General features: G+C 37.1%; 4 protein-coding genes across 4 annotated transcripts in view; 1 reads left to right on the top strand and 3 right to left on the bottom strand.

The window, feature by feature from the left end:
* Nucleotides 1-62: 62 nt before the first annotated feature.
* Nucleotides 63-6,128, bottom strand: LOC128857724 (zinc finger protein 429-like). Its single transcript, XM_054093467.1, has 5 exons — nt 5,495-6,128; nt 4,733-5,437; nt 4,250-4,338; nt 1,904-2,411; nt 63-1,451 (listed from the first exon to the last, which is right to left on the bottom strand). Exons 1-5 carry the CDS (start codon nt 6,023-6,025, stop codon nt 519-521), a joined length of 2,766 nt encoding a protein of 921 aa, XP_053949442.1. The 5' UTR covers nt 6,026-6,128; the 3' UTR covers nt 63-518.
* LOC128859075 (guanine nucleotide-binding protein subunit beta-5) lies at nt 3,065-4,680 on the top strand. The gene has a single exon (XM_054095776.1). The coding sequence runs from the start codon at nt 3,437-3,439 to the stop codon at nt 4,496-4,498; it is 1,062 nt and encodes a 353-aa protein (XP_053951751.1). The 5' UTR covers nt 3,065-3,436; the 3' UTR covers nt 4,499-4,680.
* Nucleotides 6,129-12,670: 6,542 nt separating the features above from the next.
* Nucleotides 12,671-15,012, bottom strand: LOC128856752 (protein ORD). The gene is made up of 6 exons (XM_054092067.1): nt 14,504-15,012; nt 13,822-14,444; nt 13,501-13,753; nt 13,248-13,439; nt 13,119-13,187; nt 12,671-13,055 (listed from the first exon to the last, which is right to left on the bottom strand). Exons 1-6 carry the CDS (start codon nt 14,516-14,518, stop codon nt 12,807-12,809), a joined length of 1,401 nt encoding a protein of 466 aa, XP_053948042.1. The 5' UTR covers nt 14,519-15,012; the 3' UTR covers nt 12,671-12,806.
* Nucleotides 15,013-20,714: 5,702 nt separating this feature from the next.
* LOC128857723 (zinc finger protein 91) overlaps nt 20,715-22,110 on the bottom strand; it is a 36,910-nt gene continuing 35,514 nt past the window's right edge. The window contains exons 2-3 of the mRNA XM_054093466.1: nt 21,624-22,049; nt 20,715-21,557 (exon numbers count right to left, since the gene is read on the bottom strand). Coding sequence (XP_053949441.1) covers nt 20,820-21,557; nt 21,624-22,049 — 1,164 coding nt within the window. The 3' untranslated portion in view covers nt 20,715-20,819. The remainder of the gene's footprint in view (nt 21,558-21,623; nt 22,050-22,110) is intronic.

Below are 22,110 nucleotides of genomic sequence, written 5' to 3'. Positions count from 1 at the left end.
AGATGCTCATGGCGTAAAGACAGCGATAGTTTAGCATATAAGAGATGCATGGGACGAAGGAAAATGTACACCCATATTAAATATTATGCTTCGTTTTCACAGATTTTCTACCGTTCAGCTGTCTTAGATTTTTTTTTAATGTACCACGATTAAGGCTGTTGCCTGATTCATTTTATGTTATTTTATAGAAAATCAGTTTAACTTCGTACCATATTTTCGGTCTAGATGACACGAATGATATTTAGAATAATTTAAAGCTTCTCAAAACATATGTATTTATATGTATATTACGAAAACAAGTGATTGAAGATTTTATAATGCAAATCATAAAAGAAATAGTCATAAGTATGTCTGAATACTTATTTTATTTTAATAGTGTCCTTAATAGTAAGCTGTTCTCGCACATTGTGATGAACTTATGCTAGCATAAAAATTTTAATTGAAATTATACCAAAACATATTCAAACACATACATGTGTACATACATACAGTGATATTCTAGCGAATCCTCAATAAATCTAATTAGTGACAGAATCAATTGTTGAGCCGGTCCCACTCAGCACACCAGTAACACCCAATAGTGTCTCTCCAATAGAGTTAACTGGATTGACATCTGTCCCAAGACCTACCCCAATAGCACCTGCAAGACCCATGCTGGTACTAGAGCCAACACCATCTGTAACTACAGGTGCAGGAATTGCGCTGCTAGTGCCCACAATACTCCGACTCAATGCTGCATCGTGGGTCCGCATATGCGCATTCAAGCCTCCCGATTGTGCAAACGTTTTGCCGCACACTTTACATTCGTGTTTACGATCTTTAGAATGTAATTTTTTATGCACGCGAAGAGACTTCTTTCTTTGAAACGTTGAACCGCACATGTCGCATGCAAATGGTCGTTCAGTGCTATGTGTTACCGCATGCACATTTAGATCGTGGAAACTGTAAAAAGCTTTGCCACAAACATCGCATTTTGCAGGTCTTTCACCAGTGTGTCGACGCATATGTGCTTTGTATACCCCGTGGTCGCGACAACGTCTTCCGCATATCTCACAAACTACTGGTCTTTCGCCTGTATGGCGCAGCATATGTGCTTTTAATTCTTTATCTGTGAAAAAGTCGTTGCCACATTCCTGACACTTGTGCGCCTTTATGCCGGTGTGTCGTATTTTATGTCGTTGCAGGTTACCAGTTTGAGAGAATTTCTTGCCACAAATGTCGCACACAATACCAGTATGTTTCCATTTGTGCGCACGCAAATTCCTTTCAGCTCTAAATAACTCACCACATTCCTCACATTTGAATTTCAAATTGGGCTCCTTAGGCTTTCTTTTTGTTGGATTATGTGTTTGTCGGTGGTGCGTTAGCATGCTGCGTTTGGTTTTATATGATCTCATACAGTCCGGACATGGGTACGGAAGAGAATCAATGTCATCTTGAGCTTTCGGCTTCTGATGTAAAAGAATAAATAAGAAAGTAAATATGCATTTCCAAAAATTTAAGTTAATTAATATTGAAAAAACAAAACCACTTTCATTAGATAGGCTTAGAACATGATTCAATGATAAATATTAATAAAAATTTATTTTTTAAGCCGTTCGCAATTTCTTTCCATTTAAGTAACAAAATACTTTTTCGCTACCATTTTTACTAAAAAGGATTTAATTTTTCCACTTTATGCACCTTCTTAAATACAACCTTTTCTAAGGGAGTGTCAAAAATCGAATGCCACTAGTGAGCAAACCTTTAATAATTGAATCATGGGTTTAGAAGTAATTCCATTATAATATTTGACACAAGTAGACAGTGAGTAAAACACCCATACATTAAACTCTTTTGAAAGTTGTTTTTTCAGAAACATATCAGATTTCATATGCATATGTAATTTATTATGTGGACTTACTTCGTCGTCGGAGGAATCCTCTGGACGCCAGTCTTCATCATGTGCATCTCTTTTGTCATCCGTTGACTTTGTGTCACTAGCATCGTCATTATCTGCTTCTTTTTTGTGCTTAGACTTCTTCTCCGGCTCAACAACGTTCACATCTAAATTCTGCAAGTCAACGAAGTCAAATGGTTTTTCATCAACTACAGCTTCATCGTGATCTGAATCTTGTCCATCAAAGCCAGCGGAATCGCCCCCGTTATCACTAACATCCTCATCTTCGCTCTTTATAGGATCTACGTCAACTTTTATGGTTTCTTCTGCATTCGGCGTACTCTTTTCAACTTTTTCGGGTTTAGGCGTCAAGTGTTCATTTTGGAAATGTTGTGGGAATCGTTCGAATTCTACATTTATGCCGCACAAACAGCACGCCACATTGTAGCTATTCGAACTGAGGCAGTAAATCTCGCCACATTTAAAGTTATGAAATTTGCTCGTATCCGGCGGCAAAAGTTTTAACATTTTCCTGATTTAGTTTTACAAATCTTATTATTTTAAATACCTAATAAATGAAAAACTGTAAGCAAATGGTTAAATCCACGACAACAAAAACTTACTTGTTTTAATGGCAAATGTCAGAAATACACTTCTGTGCTGCCAAGTTCCAAACTCCAAGCATCGCGATGATGCCAGGCCTAATTGTTTGATTTCAAGACTCAGGTTACCGATTGGTTTTATATTAAGACTTAACAATATTCCTTTAAACATCATTTTCAGTTACTGCTTTTAGCAACTCGAATGTGCAGAATGAATATGAAAGTTCTTTTTGGTAGTTATCCAATTTACGGTCCGGATGCCAAAATACAATAAATCAAATACATCAAAATCAAATTAAAAAATATTGCGACGTTAATACTAAAATACACAGTAAATCAACTACCCGTCTTAAATTATTATTATTATGATAATATCCGACCTAAAAGATTTATTGTGTCCCATTCATGGGATCAGAGACTTAAATTATATGAACTAAAAACAATATCGAATGTCTAGGCCGGGGCTGTTTCATATGGAAAGGCAAACAAATAATTTATGGTAAATGAGTTTGTATTGTGAGTTGCCCTTCAATACAAAAATTTTGAGCAACACTGGTGAAAAAGTGCAGCAAGTGGCAACACCAGACAGTATCTGGCAAAGTTTATTTTCATTTGTTACTGAATGAGTAATTAGTTAATTTATAGCGATTTGTCTCCGGTCCGCCCTCGGAATATTAATGTTGTGACCAAAACAGATCGACCTACATCTACTATTTTTCACCAATTTTGACAGCCGGGCTGTAACCTTGTTAATTACCTTCTTCTTTACAGCTTTTCGCCAGTGCTGCCGGGTTAACTAGTAACCATCTGACCAGTCGATTTGTAAACAAATATTGATTTTTGTGTATTCAATATTCTGTGTATACAGATGGTTTGCTGAAAAATTCTCGCGAATTTATATTAAAATACCTTTGACCACTAGAACATCTATTAACACTGAATTGTACAGAAAACCATGGCAGATTGTATTGTAACGGCTAATGCCAGTGAAAAGATGGCGACTTTGTTAAAAGAAGCTGAAAATTTGAAAATTAAACTGGAGGAGGAACGTGCAAAGTTAAACGATATTAATTTATGGACAGTAGCAGAGCGACTCGAGCAAATTGCGTTTGTAAATATAAAGCCTCGTAAAGTTCTTAAAGGCCATCAGGCAAAAGTTTTATGTACCGACTGGAGTCCAGACAAGCGTCACATAATTTCATCATCGCAGGATGGACGCCTAATTATCTGGGACGCCTTCACAACCAATAAGGAACATTTTATCACCATGCCCACTACATGGATAATGGCTTGTGCATATTCACCTTCGGGCAATTTTGTTGCATGTGGTGGTTTGGACAATAAGGTTACAGTGTATCCTATTACTTCTGACGAGGAAATGGCTGCTAAAAAACGAACAGTTGGCACGCATACTAGCTACATGTCTTGCTGCATATATCCGAACTCCGATCAGCAAATCCTTACTGGCAGTGGAGATTCAACCTGTGCATTATGGGATGTAGAAAGTGGTCAGTTGTTGCAAAGCTTTCATGGTCATTCAGGTGATGTAATGGCTATTGATTTAGCGCCAAACGAAACCGGAAATACGTTTGTATCTGGCAGTTGTGATCGAATGGCATTCATCTGGGATATGCGCTCAGGCCATGTTGTTCAATCGTTTGAAGGTCATCAGTCAGACGTTAATACCGTTAAGTTTCATCCTAGTGGTGACGCAATAGCAACAGGGTCAGATGATAGCAGTTGTCGTTTATTTGATATGCGTGCCGACCGAGAAGTAGCTGTATTCGCAAAGGAGAGCATCATATTTGGTGTTAATTCTGTAGACTTCTCTGTGAGTGGACGTCTGTTATTCGCCGGCTATAATGATTACACAGTTAATCTATGGGATACGTTAAAGTCGGAGCGCATTTGTCTGTTATACGGTCATGAAAATAAGGTATCTTGTGTGCAGGTGTCACCAGATGGTACAGCATTGTCTACTGGCAGTTGGGATTACACTATACGTGTATGGGCATAATTGCAGTTACTATGTTATATATATAGCTACTATTTATTGTTGTAACCAATGAAGTTATGAATATTAAATGTAAACAGTGAAGTTATGAGTATTAAATTATTATTATTAAATAATTATTTGTTACTGTATTATAAACTAAAAAAAAACTTAACTAAATAAATCTAGTCAATCACAAATACATACTTATTGTAAACTGATTTTTTTTTTATTTTCGTCCATTATCAATTACAATTAACTTAGAAAACTCTGCTCTTCCGCCTTATGCTGACGCATATGACCTGCCAATCCCGCCATTTGGGCATAAGCTCTACCGCATAGTTTACATACAAACTTTTTAATACCTAAGTGCAAGTGTTTGTGATGATATAGGGCTTTGCTGCGTGAAAATGCTGCTCCACATACGTCGCACTTATGCGGACGCTCTGTAGAATGCATGGGTTTGTGTTCGTTAAGTAGTGAGGCTGAGATAAATCGACGTCCACAAATAGTGCACTCAAAAGGTCTTTCCCCCGTGTGCGTTCTCTTGTGTACAACCAATGCATCCTTTTGTCGCGTCCGATAACCGCATACTTCGCATATGTAATTTCTCTCGTCTGTATGAATTTTTTGGTGTACTTTAAGACGTGTCGAAGTAACAAATGCTTTCCCACAATTCTCATACTTGCAAATAAATTCTTTTAAACCTTTGTGTGATTGCAGGTGTACGCGCAACGAGCGCGAATTTTTATAGACACGTTCACATAGTGTACACGAGAAGCCTATGTGTTCTTTCCGCATATGAGAATCCAAAGAACGTTGTTCTGTAAACTCGGCATGGCATTGCGCGCATTTAAAGTCCTTCGGCCGGAGGTGTTTCATATTTATATGGAGCTTCAATATACGTTCGGTGGTATAACTTTTTTGACAATGTGCGCACGTGTACTCTTTTGGCTTTCTAGGCTAAAATATTGTTTGGATTTAAGAAGGCACTTAGCATTCAATTGAACGTTTATTTACCTTTTTTAATATATGGTTCTCATTGTCTCCATTACTCTCGTCCCAATCTACATCTTCTTCGTCATCGAATTCATCACGGTTAGAAATAGCCTCAACATCAGCAGCATTACCATATTCAATGGTATTACCATTATCAGCTGCTTCTGCGATTGATGATTTGGATGGCACATCTTTTCTCTCTATTACTACTGCATCTTCCAAAATACGTACCGGATGGGGTTCGGATTCTGGGCTTACGCCGCATTCGTTCAATTCAGCCAAGTATTCCACATTTTCAAATTCTTCATCCTTTATGCATGCTTCCAGTTCACCATCGACAACCGCATCAATATCGCTATCACTATCATGAGCATTTCCCCGTAAATGTACGTTCTGATAATGCAGCATAAAATCCTCAAACTCAAAAAGCTTCATTTTGCATAGCACACAAATTATAGTGAAATTTACATTGTCGTAACAAATTATTTCTCCACATCTTATGCTAGTTCTAGCTTGCTCATAACTCGAAGGCAGTGTACAGTTTCGCAACATTTTTCACAAAAAAAAAAAAAACAAAAAATAGCTTTGCTGTTAATAAGCAAATTTTGTTTATTTGCCCGAATGACAACAAATGTTTTTCAGTGCGGCCAAGTTTATACAGGTCGTACCTACCAGAGAACGTTAAATATACATTCACCAGAGAACGTTACATTAACGTTCTCTGTACCTATCGTCAAACAAATCGAATTTCAGTGTGCTTTTTCATGATAAGCTCGCTTATGCACAAATATGTATGTGCATGCAATTTCTTCATATTTGTGATATTCTTTAGGGGTATTCAAATCAATTTCGTTACTTTGGCAGTTTATTGATTGCGTGGCAAATGTGGTTGCTGTGAGCGACCTTTTTGACTTCGTTCTGTTAGTTTGATAATGCTTTGAATTATAGCAATTTTATTATATGCAACTATAATTTAAACCAGAAAAACTAAAAATGTCGAAATATAGCGAGAAAGCAAAAATTATTAATCAGTTAATAAAAAGCAGTCCGAACCAAGTTACTTTGTAAGATATCTGTTGAGAATGTGTAAGGTACATTTATATTATACGGTATATATTATATATATACATCATATGTTATACATACATATACATACATATGTATGAAGTGAGTAAGTGGGGATAGCGTCACTCTGCTTGCCCGCTTGCCATTGACGTTGAGAGAGATTTAGTTTTGATCGAGCACCCGACGAGTAAAGATCACGCACCCGCACGCACTCTTTAATAACAATAAATAATAATCTAATATAATTAATAGTTTAAATTTATGAGTTTTATTTCACTAACCACACCAATATCTCAACATGGTAGCAGTGCCAGGTTGTGGTTAGGTGGTTTTCAGTGGTACCGTTTTTTATAAAAATAAAGTAATCCCGTGTATGTCTAAAAGCACGTGTGATAATAGTTTTTCTATGGTACCGTATTAAAGTGAAAATTAAAAATAATAAGTTACAGTGTATGTCAGAAAGCACGTGTAATATTTTGTGAAGTATTGCCGTTAAAGTTAAAAGTTAAAAAGTGTTATCGTTTTAAAATAAAAGTCAAAATTGTATTCTCGTTTAAGTCAGAAAATTCGAGAAAGTTTTACAATACAAAATGGCTGACAATGGTGAAATCAAGATACCTATTTTTGATGGTGAAGATTACGCCATGTGGAAAAAACGATTAACAATGTCGCTCAAGTTGAAAAAGTGCGCAGATAATATTGAACGAGCAAAGACGGACAAAGAAGGCGAAGAATGGGACGCAAAAGAAGTGAAAGCAATAAGTCTCATTTATAACGGTATTTCCAATAAGCAAATGGAATTCATTAATGACGAAGAAACGGCATATGACATGATTAAAAAATTTGATAGTTTATATCTGAAAGAATCAACGGCTTTACAAATTGTGTACAGAAATAAGTTAGAAAAAATTAAGTTAAAAAATTATAATGACGCTTCTACATTTTTTAGCGATTTTGAAAAGTGCATTAATGATTTAAAAAGTGCGGGTGCAAAAATTACAGAAAGAGAAAAACTGAATTATATATTGAATACTTTGCCGGAGTCCTATAGCTATATAGGCGATTTAATTGATATATTAAAAGAAGAAGAACAATCGGCAGAATATGTAAAAAGCAAAATTTTGATGAAAGAAATAAAAATGCAAAAAGAGGAGAATTACAAGCCGAGGTCAAATGCATTCATGTCCGATAGAAGAAGGTGCTTCAAATGTGGAAAAGTTGGTCATATTCAGCGAGATTGTAAAAATGGCGACCAAAATGCAAGCGGCAGTTCAACATGGCCATCTACGCGAGGCAGAGGCACGCATCGAGGACGTGGCAACCGTGGAAGAGGCAGAGGCCAAAGAGGAATGCGCGCGCACCAAGCCGAGCAAGAAGGAGAACAAAAAGAATACAACAGAGCTTGGATTGCGAGAGTTGACTGTAATACAGCGCAAAAATGTAAGGTTAATAATAATAATAATGTATGCGAAATTAATTGGTTACTCGATAGTGGTTGTACGGACCATATTATTAACGATGATTCATATTTTGAAAATTTTGAAATTTTAACAAATCCTATAAATATTCATTTGGGCGATAATCGTGTTGTAAAAGCTACAAAAGTCGGAAATGTAGTTTGTATTTTTGATGTTTTCGGTAAAAAAGGTGAAATTAATATGAAAAATGTATTTTTTGCAAAAGATATGACTGCGAATTTAATTAGTGTGAGTAAAATTACGAATAATAATAAAATTATTTTAGAAAATAAATTGGCAAAAATTATTAATAAAGAAAACGAAATAACAGCTGTTGCTGTAAAAAGGAATGGTTTATATCATATGAGAAGTATTATCGTATTGAAAAAGAAAAATAAATTTGTAAATATCGCGAACAAAATTGAAAATAATATGAATCTGAAAGAAAAATGGCATCGATTATTGGGTCATGTAAATTTTAAATATTTAAATATTTTAAGTAAAGATCAATTATTGGACGGTATTCCTAAAGATATAACGAGTGAATTTATGAAATGTAAAACATGCATCGAAACTAAAATGTCAAATTTACCATTTAAAAATAACAGACAGAAAGCAAAAGAAATTTTAGAAATTGTACACACTGATGTCTGTGGACCTTTTCAAACGGTGGGTTTCAAAGGTGAAAAATATTTCATTTCATTTATAGATGATTATAGTAAAATTGCTCGTGTTTATACTATGAAATCAAAAGCAGAGGTATGTGATGTTTTCAAAAGATTTGTGAATGAATGTGAAAATTTAATGGGTAAGCGCGTTAAATATTTGAGATGCGATAACGGTAAAGAATACATTAATAGTGACGTGGATGATTTTGTTAAAAGTAAGGGTATCGTAATTTCTCCGTGTCCCGCGTATACTCATGAATTAAATGGGGTTGCCGAAAGATTTAATCGCACAATAATGAACATGTCGCGTTGTTTATTAGACGAAGCGCAAATTGATAGAAAATATTGGCCGGAAATCGTGTGCGCGGCGACTTACTTGAAAAATAGAACATTAACAAATACCATCGAAAAGAAAACACCATACGAAATATTTTTTGGAAAAAAACCAGACGTGTCAAATTTGAGATTATATGGAAGTAAGGTTTTTGTTCGTACGCCGGAAGTAAAACGACAGTCTAAATGGGATAAGAAAGCCGAAATTGGAATTTTGGTCGGTTATGACAACATGGGTTATCGTATTTTGTTGAATAACAAGATTATCGTTTCTCGAAATATTGAAATTTTAAATTCAAAAGAAAAATGTATCGGTATAAATATGGATGAAAGCGAGAGTGAATTTAATGAAACTAGTTCTGATTTTGATGAAAACACAGAAAATTCTGATGATGAATTTAACGATGATAGTTTTAAAAGTTTAAATGAAAAAGATGAGCTTGATGATAAAAGGATTGATTTAAAAGTTGAAAAAGTTGAAAACTTAGAAAATGTTGAAAAAATTAAAAATAAGACGAAATTAAATAAAAAAGAAATAAAAAAGGATGAACTTATTCCTATGAGAAGGTCTACCAGATCAAAAAGTGTTCCCGATAGATATGATAGTCAAGCGTATAGTAATTGTATTTTTGCGAACTTATGTAGAACTGATATACCACATACCTTTGAGGAGGCGATAAATTCAAAAGATAAATTAAATTGGAAAATAGCAATGGATAATGAAATTAAAAGTTTAAAGGATAATAATACGTGGGAGTTAGTTGAAAATCCTGAAAATAAAAAAGTTATTGATGTGAAATGGTTATATACGAAAAAATCTGATAACAAATATAAAGCTCGTTTAGTTGTACGCGGTTTTCAACAAAAGGAATTTATTGATGATATTTATGCTCCGGTAGTTAAAATGCAAACTTTAAAAATCTTATTATCTTATTGTTGTAGAATGGGCCTTATTATAGAACAAATGGACGTTGAAACAGCCTTCCTCAATGGTACCGTGAAATCAGATGTTTATGTTAAACAACCTAAAGGTTATGAAGATGGAACGAATAAAGTTTGTAAGTTGAATAAAGCATTGTATGGTTTACGAGAAAGTCCAAGAGCTTGGTATGAGTGCCTTGACAATTTTCTATTAAAATTAGGATTTAAGAAAAATAATATTGATTCTTGTTTATATGTTTTGAAATTGGAAAAAGATACTATTTATTTATTAATTTACGTTGATGACTTATTAATTTGTGGAAAAAGTAAAGGTTTGATTAATTTAATTAAAGGTAAATTATCAGAAAAATTTAAAATGAAAGACATGGGAAAAATTAAAGAATATTTAAGTATTACCGTAGATTATAGTGTGCCGGAAAAATTAATGAAACTAAATCAAACTAAATATATAGAGTCTTTAGCGAGTAAATATAATTTGGAAAATAGCAAATTGTATAATACACCTATGGAAGTTAATTTAAAAATTGAAAAATCGGATAATTGTGAATTGGATATTAAATATCGAAATTTAATTGGCGCTCTATTATATATTAGTTCGGCTACAAGGCCAGATATTAGTTTTTCAGTTAATTACTTAAGTAGATTTCAAAATTGTTATAATGAAACTCATTTTAAATATGCTTTGAGAATTTTGAAGTATTTATACAAAACAAAAGATTTAAATTTAACTTTCAAAGGTGATAATGACTGTGAAATTTTGGATTGTTTTGTTGACGCCGATTGGGCTGGCGATAATATAGATCGAAAATCGACCACCGGTTTCGTATTAAAATTATTTGGTAATGTTGTGTTTTGGAAATCACGAAAACAAAAATCTGTAACAAAGGCTTCAACCTTTGCTGAATATGTAGCGTTATCAGAAGCAGCCAGTGAAATTAAATTTGTAATTGAATTATTAAAATTATTTGAAATTAAAATTGAAAAACCTATTAATGTATATGAAGATAATTCAGGCGCGATAAATATAGCAAAGTATGGTAATTTTACAAAGAATTCCAAACATATAGAAGTCCATTATCATTATGTACATGAAATGGTAAAAGAAAAGATTATAAACATTGTAAAGGTCGAGTCGAACAATAATGTCGCGGATATTTTCACTAAATCAATTTGTAAAGAAAGTTTTGAAAAATTTAGAAATATGTTAAACTTAATTTAAGTTATTATGAAAATGTAAAATTGTAATTTTGAATTAATGATGAAAATTTATGTATTAATAATTATTTGAAAATTATTTTATTATGTATAATATAAATGTAAGGAGGCGTGTTGAGAATGTGTAAGGTACATTTATATTATACGGTATATATTATATATATACATCATATGTTATACATACATATACATACATATGTATGAAGTGAGTAAGTGGGGATAGCGTCACTCTGCTTGCCCGCTTGCCATTGACGTTGAGAGAGATTTAGTTTTGATCGAGCACCCGACGAGTAAAGATCACGCACCCGCACGCACTCTTTAATAACAATAAATAATAATCTAATATAATTAATAGTTTAAATTTATGAGTTTTATTTCACTAACCACACCAATATCTCAACAATATCAATTCACTCTACAAAATTCACCTAACAGTACATATTTTCTATTAAATTTATTTAATTTTTGGCTACAAAATTACTTACTTTTTCTCTTCACTTCTTTTCTTCAATCTATTTCATTTTTGACTTCAAAATTATTTACTTTCGGCTTCACTGTATGAAATTTTAAAGTTAAACTTCGCTCATGACCATCAAATACTAATTGTCAATCAGCTGATTGCTATTTTGCCAACTGGCGATCAGAAATTCAGTTTGCCACCAAGGCGCTTAGGCGATTTCGTTGGATTTACAAAAACGAAATATGCGTAAAACTGCCAAATAGCTTATCAACGTGCTCGGTATGAAGATCCTTCATAGATATATTTTTCAAATTTTATTAGGTTCTCCAGCTCAGTATCACGATCATTTCACTTCAAGAATCAATTTTACCTCTGAGGGCAGCACTGATAGAAAACTTGTGTGTTTGATAGTACAAGGAAGAAAAAACATAATTTGCTACATTCTTCTACAAGATTTGTTGTCGAAAATACTGTCGTACTTAAAACAAAAGATTGAAACGATACTTAATTTTAAGGAAAATACAGATTTTAACTCAATTGTTGAAATAATACTATGTGAATATATTCTACACAACATGGCAGCATTGAAGATAAAACTTTAAAGACACGTTTCAGGGCAACGATATTTCAAATAAAAATCATCGTCATTTAAGAACTAATCAATTCAAATATTATCAATACCGTAATGGTTTTTCTTAATAGCGTAGCAGTAACACTTTTTCAAAGAAACCTCATTCAACACGTAATTTATCTTTGAAATAAAAACTTCTCCAACTTATTTCATATAACTTCATATTTATGCATACATCCAATTATCAGTGGTACAAATTACAAATACAGTGCTGCCAAGCTAATGGCCAAAAATAAGACGATCATTAAACATTGGATCACACCTACTATCGTATCGACCATATTTTGTGCAAACTTTCAACTCAGCGTATGGTTTAAAAATTTTCATATTAAATTTACTTTATTTACAACTTGGTTGACATTCATATGAATGTGTATATATATATATATATTACTTATATAACTTATTTATCAACAGTTCAGTTCGTATATATTAAGGAATGATAAAAAAAAAATCAGGATTGGGGAAATATTAATTTAAAAATATTTTACTCATGTATTGCATTATTATAACTAACCAACAAATACAAAATGTCGCCTGCTTTGCTATTCTGACGATTTGGTTATTTATCGCTGCTAATCAGTTTTAGACCTTCTTCCAGCACACTGATCACTTCGGCAGCCTGACAAGAATTACAGTTATCTACCACTTTTAATTCCCATTCGCCACTGTACTCGTCCTTGATACATTTTATTAAATTTCCACTTATCGGTGTTACTGGTAAGCCACCTGGGTAGTCAATGATTGCAGTAATTTTCATTTTATTGCAGGCCTCTAGGATTCGTTGTAAATAATTTTTGGAGGGCAAAAACTAAATTAAAAATAATAAAAAATGTATTTTTATATGTATTCTAAATAAACGAATATTTTTTACGTTTCTGTTGGTGCCATCATTTTGCAAATAAGCCGCAATTACTAGTTGCATAGTTTGATATTCCTTTATCTACGACATAAAATATTTAGTACAAATGAATCATACAAAAATTACACCGACCTCACTTACCGTATTTAATTCATCTTGCAAGTACACAATACCCCTTTTGTGGTGAAAACATATCACCAGTTGGAATGCAATAAATAATAGGTCCTGGACTGCATTTTGGGCATCTGACCATACATACTCTCTGCTTTGATTTTCGCTAAGTTTTAGTTTTATGCATGTGGAGATATTTTCGAATTTAAAGTTTTCCAGACTCTGGGATGGGATATAAGTTTAAAATGTTATATTTAAAAAATAGTCAGTATGTAATATTTACCACTTCTTGCACAGATACATAACGTCCTTTGTATGGGATTAAAAACCATACTGTGTACTCCATGCACGTAATAAACTCAAAAGTAATGCGTACATCACTGAAGATCTTTAAAGCATCCGTCGCCAATATAACGTCCAAAGCTGTCTGTCCAATAATGCAACAGGTTGTCAATTTGGAAAGTAGATCATATTCCTTGTAGTAATTTTTTAAAAATAGTTGTACAAACTGTCCAAATAATTTTGCTATTTCCTTCCTTTGGCAAGACGAAATTAATTAAACGAGAGAAAATACTTCACATTCCATTTATAGTCTTATACTCACTCTCGATTCATGCAACCATTCAATTTTGTAGTAAAAAACTGCAACCAGTTACCGGTGAATGCTTTTCGAGATACCTGAGTTTGTTGCAATATATAGTCAATATTTGTGCGAAATTTTCCCTGGAATGCATATATGCTGCACTTTTCCTTCACACCATCATCAATGGAATATTCGATCATCTCTGGACTATTGCGGAAGTCACGCAATGCGTCAACTCTATGGAATACTTGTTGATGTCTTTCTTCTTTCGCTTTTTTTGTCTTTTGATTATGCTTTCGTCGTTGTTCTCGAAGTAGCGCCTCCCCTGATGTGCACGGCGCATCACTGTCGCTATCACTTTCGAAATCATTATTGGCCCTTGTTTCTGCACTCACTGAAATTGTTTCGTCAGCAACTCCTTTCGGAAAGAGTAGAATTACTCGAGCATACCCTTCGTGAAGATTTTTGAAGTGAGCTAGTGATTCAATACTTGCATATTGCCCGCTACAAATAAATTTAAGTGCAGTGCTAACCGCACATCGAATTGGACAATTGTTCCCCCCTTGAACAATATAAACTGCACTGTGGTTTTGTTTAAATTGCAACTTCACATGCGCACAGGCAAGTATATTGTAGATTTCTATCTGAAAAGAAAATTTTGACGCTTTGTGTTACACTAATATGTAATAAATTAAATTTGTACCTCCTCGATGAACATTTCCGCTTCAGCTGTCAAACCGTTGTACTTAATTGCACATTCAATTTAAACGATATTTATATTACGAATTAAGAACAGGTATAGTACGTACAAAAAATAACTTTGAAGAGATGCCACCGTATATTTTATTTAATTGTAATCATTAGTGATTGTAAACTGGTACAAAGCTCAATAAAGTCATCGATCCACATGGTCAATCTGATTCGCCGATGTGGGTCCATGGGAAGAGTGTTGCTAGATAAGTAGACCGAAAGTGGCTGTGAGTGATGTGCGGGATACCTTCACATGTCAGACATAAGTATGTCAGGGCCGACTATACATAAGCCAACTGGTGCTCTGCGAATCATTTATATGTAAATTCAATAAGTAAATGAACCCAATTTTTGTTTTAAACTGAAGTTTTTACTGTAATCAAATTTTGTAATAGGCAAGTTTTTACTTCTTCCAATTCGTTATTTAAAAGTTTTGCTGGCATACCTCACCTCATACACACACATTTGAAAGCGCCTAGAAATTGCAGAGTAAGGGCGCGTGCATGTCAGAGATGCGATAAGCGATAAGAGCGTCGATAAGAGCGAAGCGTAGAAAATTAATGCATGTATTTTAATAGAAGTGTGCATGTCGGAGCAGCGCGCTAACTCACTCTTCGCTCGCTATCATCGATAAGAGCGTAGAAATTGTAGGCTAGTAATTTCTTCGCTATTATCGATGATGGACACAGAAGATTTTATAAGTGCAGTATTTTTAAAACCTGCAATTTGGGATCAAAAAGATCCAAATCACCACAACAGGTTCATTTTGGATAAATTGTGGCAAAGTATTGCAGCTGACACATGAACTGGTTAATAAATCAATACCTAATTATATTGAATGTAACACTGAAAACACCACGGCTAGATGTGATGACAATGCACAAAACAATGAATATCCGATTTAGATTCACAATATTCTAAATGTTTAAAATATTTCATTTTTTTTTTTGTTATTTACCAATGAATATGTTAATTTTTCTCCAATAAAATTATTCGTACGTATGTACCTTATTGTAAGCATCAATCGCTCCTCTTGCAAGATTGGTCTGTTGTGGCAGTTTGGCCAATTATGCTGCAGTCGATCCGAAATTTGAGACAGAATATAATCGAATGTATCGCTTGTCATTCTCATATATTCGAAAAAATTTTTTGGATCCTGTCCCAAACTATTATAGCGATGGTGAAATTCCCTGAGTTCTAGTCTTGCTTGGTTTATAGGATGCGCCGAAAACTGACGTTTTTCCTTACAGTATAATATGCAGCAGTAGGCGTCAACAACAATATATTTTCTTCCTCTGAATCACTCATTATTATAAATATTATAGCTCTTCACTTTTTAAAACTTAAATTGCAAATGCAACTAACGCTCTTATCGCAGCTCTGTTTTATACACCACACAAAACTAAAGCTCGACGCTATGCTTTTGTCGCTGCTCTTATCGACGTTCTTATCGCTTATCGCATCTCTGACATGCACGCACCCTAAGACAAATGCAATCTATTTTTTTAAGCGTAACCAAAGGCATACCCAGGAATAATACAACTTTTTTCGTAATGTATGATAGCTTACTAAAATATCCGCAGTGCCATACTTATTTGGAGTAAATCTCACCACTTAACATTAAAAAGCTATTTGGCTTTGAATTTACTACTTTCTCCGTTCAACAGCATTGCTTAAAAAAAAAAAAAAATTTAAAATGCCCGAATGAATTACAAAGTGTTCAGGAAATTCAGGAAATATGCTTTCAATTATCATGAACAAAAAACTACCAGCAGTAACTTTTCGAAAACTTTTGCACCTACATTTTATTACTAAATAATAATGAACTGATAATAAGTTAATATCTGCCAAGACATGAGGTTTAGAAAAACGTCGGAGATACCTTGATTGTTTGTTTGTTAACAGTAATAATAGCCCCGCCAGTGTCGGGTATATCACCTGTCGTCTTCGTCTAGCTCATCTAGGGGTAGGCCCAGGAAACATGCTGTTTCGACGAGATGGGTCCAGAGGGAGAGGGGTGTTAGATAAGTTGGTTCTAGGGGGCATGTGAAAAGGTGGTTAGTGTCGTGCGGGGTGCCTTCACATGCCGGACATATGTTTGGTATGTCGGGGTCGATTCTGGATAGATACGAGTTTAACCTGCTACAATATCCAGGACGTAATTGTGCCAGTGTTACACGAGTCTCACGAGGAAGCTGGAGCTCTTCATCTGCTGTAGGTGGTGGTTGGACTCCGATTACGGCATTCACAGGACGGGAGCTTAAGAAGGTGGTGACGGTCTCCCGATGAATGTCGTTTATTGACAGCCTAAAAATTGTCAGGTCCAGTAGATTGCGGTCAGTTTTGTCCTGCATTTCGTCAGCGTAGTACTGTCGGTATTGGTGTGTCATCGACTTTTACCTTAAGGGACAGTTTGACCTCCTTTGTCCAGGTGGTGAAGAGGGTCGCCGTGGATTTAGTGGGGGAAAGTTGTAGATTCCTCGCAGTGAAAAAGCAAGAAAGGTCGGTGAGGTAGTTGTTTACTTTGGAACACAGGCCATCGATGTCATTGCCCGACGCCATTATCGTACAGTCGTCAGCGTATGAGACCAGGGAAACTCCCGCTGGTGGTTGGGGGAGCTTCGAGATATAGAAATTGAACAACAAGGGAGAAAGGACACCACCCTGCGGTACACCTTGCTTTATCTTCCTCTGCTTTGATGTTTGATCCTGAAAAGTCACTGCCGAGTGACGACCGCTCAGATAGTTTGCGGACCACCTCTTCAGCCCTGGCGGGAGTGTCGACTGATAAATATCATCTAGTAGCGTGGAATGGCTGACTGTGCCGAAAGCCTTCTTCAGGTCCAACTCTACTAGGACAGTCCTCTCGCAGGGGCGGTTTTGGTTAAGCCCGCGGTTTATTTGGGCGTTTATGGCGGTGAGTGCGGTGGTGGTGCTATGCACTCGTCGGAAGCCGTGCTGATGTGGGGCTGGGGCCAGGTGTTTCGTGAAGAGTGGGAGTAGGAGGGCTTCAAGTGTCTTCACTACTGGGGAAAGGAGAGTTATCGGACGATAAGATTCCCCTTGGTTGGCGGGTTTCCCAGGTTTCAGTAGTGGGGATGATGAGAGTGGCCAGGGACAGATTGAAGACCCTTGTGAGGAATCCTACTCCCAAAGGTCCCAGGTGTTTCAGCATCAGCGCGTTTAGTCCGTCAGGGCCAATGGCTTTGGATGTTTTCGATTTGTTGATGGCCCCCTGAAACTCATCACCGGAGAAAGTAAGTGGCGCACTGTCGTTCGTCAGTTTGTGCATCCTTCTGGTAGCACGACGCTTGGATATGTCGGCCGGAGGATGCAGTATAAAAGCCGGCTAAAATAGCTCGCGCATCTCTTCGGGTCCGACGAAGTACAACCGTTGAAAGTGATGGCCACCTTGTCGTTGTGCTTCGTCGGGTTCGACAGGGACCTAACGGTGGACCAGAGCTTAATCACCCCAGAGGTGAGGTTACAGGTCTTCAGGTGCTCAACCCATTTAGACCGCTTGTGTTGGTCTACCAGTTGCCGGATCTCCAAATTGAGATCCCTTATGCGGGAATCCCCGGGATCGGCCTGGCGTAGGTGGTCACGCTCGTTTGCCAAGCTGGCTGCTTCGGCTGGGAAATGAGGACGGATGTCCTTAAAACTTCCAGCTGGGATGAAGCGAGCCGCAGCAGCTGTGAGCACCTTGCGGAATGCGCGTTCGCCTGCGCGCACATCGGTGGGGATGGGAAGAGCGGCGAATGTGTCCTCAGTAAATTCCGTGAAGCCGGCCGGCTATTTTTCAGACCCGCGCTAGCTATTGTTAGGTCAGGCGAGCTGCTGCAATTGCCCACTACCCTGGTGGGGGCTTCGTCGTGCACAATGCTGAATGTCGAGTCGTCTATTTGCTCTGCCAATTGCTGTCCCCTGCGATCATTTGGCAGACTTGAATGCCAAAGATCGTGATGCGCAGTAAAGTCACCTACAACCAATCGGTTTTCACCTCTGATGAGCGCACCTATATCAGGGTGATATCCTGCCGGGCAGCAGTGTCACTGCGGTCGATTCCTTCGTCAGTGAGACGATACTGCACAGTGTGGTGGACTATAAACGCTAGGCCACCACCATTGTCTCGCTCGCGGTCATGTCTGTGCACGTTATAGCCATCCCTGGTGATCAGAGAGGACCTAGCGTGCAGCTTGGTTTCCTGGACCGCAGCTATCTTGATACTGTGCCGGCTCATGAAGTCAACTATCTCGTAGACCTTGCTCGTGAGTCCGTTACAGTTAAATTGAAGAAGCTTAAAGCTTCTGGGTGATGTCGTTGTAGCTCGGGGGGTGAGGGACGCATGGTGTTGGGCCTGCTGTGCAATCCGCTGTTGTTGTTGTGGCCTGGTGATGGTGGGCGGCCGCGCCATGGGTGGCGGTTGCGGGTGCAGGGCTCTACAGCAGGGGGCAAAGTAGCCAGTTGTCCACTCACGGGTGGTGCCCAGGCCGGAACATCTCCGATGATGCCAGATTCCGAGGCATCACGGCCTGACACACGGAAGAGACTGTGCGGGGGACCAGGAGCTGCTGGTTTGTCCCCGCACTGGGGTTGGAGCAGGAGGGAAGGGGATAGGTTATGTCAGGGGAGTGGTGTTGCCCCGATAGGCTCCTTACCGTAGAGGTACTGGTTGTGGTGGCGGTTAGTAGTGCCGGCCTATCAGGGGGGGAAGTAGCCGTAGAGGCATTAGACGCCTGATGGCGGGAGCAACACGAGGCCACATACCGTGTGGTCCACTCACTATGTGTCTTAAGGCCTGAACAGGTCTTAAGATGGCTCACCCAGTTGCACTTGTTGCACCTAACCGAGATGGAGTTCGGGTGGAGCCGTTTATGGCAGACGTAGTAATAGAATATTTCTGGCCTAGGGTTGGATTCAACTCCAGCCCTGAGGAGAAGTATTTGGAGCAAGGTTGCTCCGAGGAGTTGCTCCTGTGACGTAAGGGGTGGGGTGATATACTGTTTACTAGACAGGGCTAGTTTACTGGGGCGGCAGCCCTTGGTCGGGGAAAACCCGAGTCATACCGGTAACGTTGAACCGGCTGCCATGGGAATGGAGATACCTTCATCGCCCTTATTGATGAATTCGTTTATGGGCACATAAACCTGCTGCTTGTGCGTAAGTTTTGCCACAAATTTGGCAAGTATATCTCTTGTGTTTTGAATGTAGAACCTTATGATTGTACAAAGTTTTGGGGCTACGAAATGAGACACCACATATGTCACAGTTTTGCAAGCGCCCGAGTGTATGCTTTGATTTATGAGTACGCAATTCAGTTGATGCTGCGAAAAAATTACCACAAAATTCACAGCAAAAAGGGTTTTCGCCAGTATGCCGGCGCTGGTGAACAGTAAAATTGCATCCAACATTTGTAATATAGCCGAATATTTCGCATATCAATTGCCGTTCGATATCATGGGCACGCTTGTGCACAGATAATTGCCTTATAGTTCTATACGCCTTACCGCAGTTCTCATAGTCACAGCTATAGTTGAAGGCAGTGTTGTGAGTCAATATGTGAGCTTGTAAGGCGGTCCGACCACTGTAGACTTGTTTGCAAATTTTGAATGTAAAATTTCTTTTATAATTCCATTCAGACTTCTGCAAAGGTAAAATTGATAAACTTTGGGTCTCATCATTTATATTACCTTCGATACTTCTCAACTCCATACCGAGAAAACGTTTTCAAGTGAGCTTACTACATACATACATACATACATATGTATGTATATGCTTTCGTATTTTGTATGTTTATATTTTGTATGCTGTTTGAGGACGGTAAATGTGCGTATCTGAGATTTCCCATTCATACTAAAACATTGGCTAAATTCAATCATTAAGTTACCGTAATGAGTTTACATGCGAAGGAATGAATTAATTGTTCTCGACTGTTCTAAATATAAAATGCAAAAACTTGTTGCTAGGTAAGATTTAATGTTTAAATTTGTATTTTGTGGGTGCATGTTCTTACACAATCACATGTATGCTCATACGAATATTTCAACACTTAACAACTTATTTTTAAAAAGTTGTTTTCAATTTTTTTGTTTTTGTTTTAATATTACCAATGTATACTTACGTTTGCAGAAACCATGTACATGAATTTTTGTATAACGCCTGACTAGGTTGCATATTTTATATATGTATGTAATAATAAGTTTCAATCAAAATTAAAGTTAAAATTTTTTAAGGTGAACAGAGTTTGACGAAATTTGATGAATATCTGATCAGCAAAGGCCATCCTCGCGGTGTCTCCTCATATGACCGGCCAGCCCAGCCAATTGCGCATATGCTTGCCCACATAACTTGCATTTAAATTTCTTCTCTTCGAGATGCAAGAAATTATGATGATACAGAGATTTAGCGCGAGCAAATGATCGCCCACATACCTTACACATATGTGGGCGTTCAGTACCGTGCGATGCTTTGTGCTCTCTAACTGCCGATTTAGATACAAAGCATTTTCCGCATTCATCACAAGCAAAAGGTTTTTCTCCCGTGTGTGAACGATAGTGCACCTTAAGCATTTCAGGTACTCGGCAAGAATAGCCACATATATCACAAATAAAGTTCTTGCCTTTGGTGTGGGTGCGCTTGTGTGCTTGAAATTGTCGACGTGTAAAGAAACGTTTCGTACAATTTTCGTAATCGCAGACAAAGCTTCGCTCCGTTCCATGCGTATGAGTTTCCATGTGACGTTGCTGATTTGTTCTCGAAGTACATCTCTTATCACAATATGTACATTTCATTCCTCCATGTTTTGATATGCAATGCTCTTCTAAGCTACGCAATGTCTTAAATTCTTCCGTACATTCTTCGCATTTTTGCATTTGTATAACTACAACCTTCTCTGTAACCGGATTATGTGATTTTTCCAAATGCAAACGCAAATTGTGTTGACTTTTGTACGTACGCGAACACACTTCACACTTGTACGCTTGAGAATGGCGGTCCCTATTTCGTTTCTGTTGGAATGTTCAAATTAGCATTTACAAAACTTACTCCTTGTATTCTTTCGAAGGAGAGCTTACCTTTTGTTGATCCGAAGCTGGCAGGTAATCTTCATCATCAGGATTTGTTTCAGCATAATTTCTGTATCCACTGTTCAGAGACTCCGATAAGGTGTTTTTCTGATCCCATTTCATTACACGTAACCCAGAATGATCGTCCTCTTCATCAGAAATGTCAAAGTCAGACTCATCCATGAAGTCATGGTCAATACTGTTATCTTCAATGATGGGCTCATCTTTCACAAAGGCTTCCTCTGTCCTCAACAAATCATTTTCGAAGTGTACGTTTTTACAATGCAACATGAAATGTTCGTAATCGAATGACTTCAGTTCGCATAGTGTGCATATTATGGTAAATTCCGTGGAACTGTGACAATGGATTTCTCCACATTTTGCACTTGCGTTGCTTCCTAAAGTGATGCTGGGAAGTACCTTAAGCATGTCGAGCTCAATTTAATTTTTTGCAGTCCAATTGTAAACAAATACAATTATTTTTTTCACCAAAGAA

The sequence above is a fragment of the Anastrepha ludens genome, chromosome 3, assembly GCF_028408465.1.
Source record: "Anastrepha ludens isolate Willacy chromosome 3, idAnaLude1.1, whole genome shotgun sequence".
Classification (NCBI taxonomy): Eukaryota; Metazoa; Arthropoda; class Insecta; order Diptera; family Tephritidae; genus Anastrepha; species Anastrepha ludens.
This window is presented reverse-complemented; position numbering and strand designations above follow the sequence as displayed.